The sequence below is a fragment of the Juglans microcarpa x Juglans regia genome, chromosome 1D (assembly GCF_004785595.1).
Source record: "Juglans microcarpa x Juglans regia isolate MS1-56 chromosome 1D, Jm3101_v1.0, whole genome shotgun sequence".
In the NCBI taxonomy this organism is placed as follows: domain Eukaryota; kingdom Viridiplantae; phylum Streptophyta; class Magnoliopsida; order Fagales; family Juglandaceae; genus Juglans; species Juglans microcarpa x Juglans regia.
The window spans coordinates 31,769,447-31,772,761 of record NC_054594.1 but is presented as its reverse complement, the minus strand read 5'-3'; the positions used below and the strand labels follow the sequence as shown (position 1 = coordinate 31,772,761).

At 40.3% G+C, this 3,315-nt stretch overlaps 1 protein-coding gene across 1 annotated transcript; it reads left to right on the top strand.

The window, feature by feature from the left end:
* Positions 1 to 1,747: 1,747 nt before the first annotated feature.
* LOC121234766 (RING-H2 finger protein ATL2-like) lies at positions 1,748 to 3,086 on the top strand. The gene is made up of 2 exons (XM_041130859.1): positions 1,748 to 2,868; positions 2,968 to 3,086. Exon 1 carries the CDS (start codon positions 1,896 to 1,898, stop codon positions 2,826 to 2,828), a length of 933 nt encoding a protein of 310 aa, XP_040986793.1. The 5' UTR covers positions 1,748 to 1,895; the 3' UTR covers positions 2,829 to 2,868; positions 2,968 to 3,086.
* The last annotated feature ends 229 nt before the right edge of the window (positions 3,087 to 3,315 follow it).

The following is a 3,315-nucleotide window of genomic DNA, read 5'->3' as shown; positions in this document are numbered from 1 at the left end:
AAGAATTTTAAGAAATCTCGATCTTAGTTTTACACTATCTACTAGTCATGTTAATAGAATTATCACAAGTCTTCTCCACTACAGTTATAAAACCTTGAAATAATGGATTATATTAAATCATTTATAAGTTTTGCAATTGAAAATCTGTTTGAATACTTGAAAAAAATATTCTATCTTTTTTTTTTTTCTCTAGATAATTGTTCATTTTTGGATCCAACTTCCAACCTTGAAAACAATCCTTATCTATATCCTCATGAGTCACGAGTTGGTTGAACACCGTAAAGTGAGTCAAGAGAAGAAACTCTCTCTTCCCTCCTAAGGGTGTTACTAGGACTGCAAAAAAAATTGAGAAAACAACCAAACCAACCAATTCGGTCTGATTCAATACCGGTTCGGTCAGTTTCAATTCTCGGGAGTCAATACCAATTAAAAAATCATTCACATAATTTGAAAACAGAATTGGACTGAACTTGGCCAAAATATATATTTCTACATTTTTATATTATATGTTATATATATTATACGTATTATAAGAGAAAATCTTCTAGTCGGTTGTAGCATTAACCCCTAAAAATAACTGCCAATCAAAAGTCGCCATGTCGTCTACCCATGAGAGAAAGCCTGAGGCGCACAACATAGGATCCCTCTCCTTCCCATTCAAAATCCATCCCTCTCACCCTCTCCTTGCAAAGCCGTTGTACCCAGAGACCACCACGGAGCCAACCAATGTCTACTTGGTTGTATAGGGATTCCATTGACTATAAAAATGAAAGAGGCTATCCACCAAGCAAACATCAATCACGAAAGATCACAAATTAGACAAAATTTCATATGATAAAAATTGATAACCCACAAACATTCGTAGTAGTAGTCAAATATTAAACAATGCAACCCGGGGCTTTATGTACTCAAAATGTTATAGTGTTCTGTTGAAAAAAGAAGAATGCAGATTTGCTGCCTTAGCTTCTTTCTAAAACTTCTCTAAAAGATTAGTAGGCTCAAATTGAACATCCTCTCCAAATTCAAACACACTCATCTCCTTCAAAATGTTCAAATCCCTATAACTCATTACCATTTCATTTTCAAATGAAGCTCCTGACCTTTCAACTATCGAACCAGGCAGAAATATTTGAAAGAGCATTACAAAGAATAGGAATATGATCATACAAATCCATAAGAGGTAATCTAGCTTTTTAAAAAATAAAAATCTTGAGAATCTCGATCTAGGTCTCTGTAAAAATCGGTGTATCTCGATTCTACCAATTGAGTTAAGAGCAGAAAAAGGTTATCTCTCTTAAATAGAATTTCAGTTTCCAAAGATCCCATTCAAAATATTAGATCCGAAGTCGGAATCATTATTCGAGTTAAAAAACAATTAAGTTAAGATAAATTATAAATAAAAAGTTTAATTTCTTTTAACTAAAAATAAATAAGAAAGGAGAGGATCCTGTTTTGAGAGGTATATCTTTTATAAAAGAAATGATTTGTACAAATCTCAAATATACAAGCTCCATACAAGCTTTTATAAAAAAGTAAAATCTACTTTAAAAAAATGTAAAAAAAAATTATTATTTATTAATAAGATTTAATATTTTACAAAAAATTTATATAAAATTTATTTATTTGAGACTTATACATAGCATTACTTCTCTTGAAAATGAAGGGGGTAGAGATGTCAATTCGTTTAAAACCGCGTCAACAGAGGCGTCTCATAGACTGCAAGGGTGGTAGCAGTTGGAAAAAGCTTCTCTTTTTTATAGTCTTTGCAACTCTGACTGAAACCCTCCAAGAACCTTCCCTTCCCTTGCCTCTAGGCGTCTGCTCCCCTCCCAATTCCCTTCCTTTTTATTTTAAGCACTCCCTACTCCACTTCTCTGCCCAACAAATCTCTCTCTATGTCTCTCCCCGCCGAGTGGCCGACCACAATGGCCGGGCAAGATGATAAATTGCCTCGTGAAAGTCTCCCAACCCAAACCGGCTACGCTCTCAGAGGTAAAATCATGCTGAGCGCGATAGTGATCTTGTTCTTCGTTGTCATCCTCATGGTTTGCCTCCATCTCTACGCCCGCTGGTACCTCCTCCGCGCGCGCCGTCGCCACAATCGTCGCAATCGTCGCCGCAACAACTTCGTTTTCTACGTGGACCATAACCCCAACGCCTCCGCCGCCTCAGTCACCGTCCCCACCCGCGGCCTCGACTTGTCCGTGCTCAAGGCCATCCCAGTCTTTCTCTACTCCTCTAAGACTCACCCGGAGAAGCCCATCCCGGAATGCGCTGTTTGCCTGTGCGAATTCGAGGAGAACGAGACGGGTCGTACCCTACCCAAGTGCGGCCACAGCTTCCACATAGAGTGCATTGACATGTGGTTTCAGACTCATTCTACTTGCCCTCTCTGTCGGTCCCCCGTTGAATCCGGTCACGCATCCGAGAACCCGGCCGAAGTAGTTATATCCGTGTCTGAATTGGCGGGAATTGAAGCGGGATCCAGCTCCGGTTTGTGCTCGGATTGTCACCACGAAGGGGAGCAGACGGGTCAAGCTTCTTCGTCGATTGCGAGTCGAAGGAAACCCGTGGAGTTTGTGGGAGTCTCCATAGAGGTCCCGAGCAGGAACGAGAGTTTCAGAGACGACTCGATGTCTGGCTCTCCGGCGAGTCAAGGTGGCTTCAGATCGCCAATGAGTCGCATGTTGTCCTTGAAAAGAATTCTCAGCAGAGACAAGAGAGCGAGCGTGTCGCCGTCCACGGGGAACGCGGTGAGTTGTAGTTCGGTGATCGAGTCGGATATTGAGCATGGAGGAAACGATGCGAATCGGCAAACTCAGGGCTGACTCGGTATGGCTCGGTTGTATTAGTATGTGACCGACAAGGGTGCGTTTTCTATTCGAGGTCTGAGGAAAAGACATTCGGCGACCGTCAGTCTCCAGTCTGGAGGCCAATTGGTGGGGGATTTGATGTACACGTGGCAGTATACGTTTTGTGCTAGACTTCTCTAGCAGCCTTTGGTTGACGTAGAATGTTTGACCGTTGTATATAATTACTATCTCATGTTCTCATCTGATTGATATTTTCTCAGATATTTTGTTCCATTAATTTCAATTTTCTCTAAAATCTTAAATTCAAACAGCCACTGCTAGAAATGAGGGGGGGATTTTTGGATTAGGATTTAAAAAAAAAAACGAAATCATTCTATTGAGATCTTCATATGAAATTGGAATGAGTTATCTCACGTGCAGAGCCATAATTGGAGAACCATTTAATTTAAAATTCAATTATCAATGGAAATCTGCTTGAATAAAATAGCTGGAGGCTGGCTGG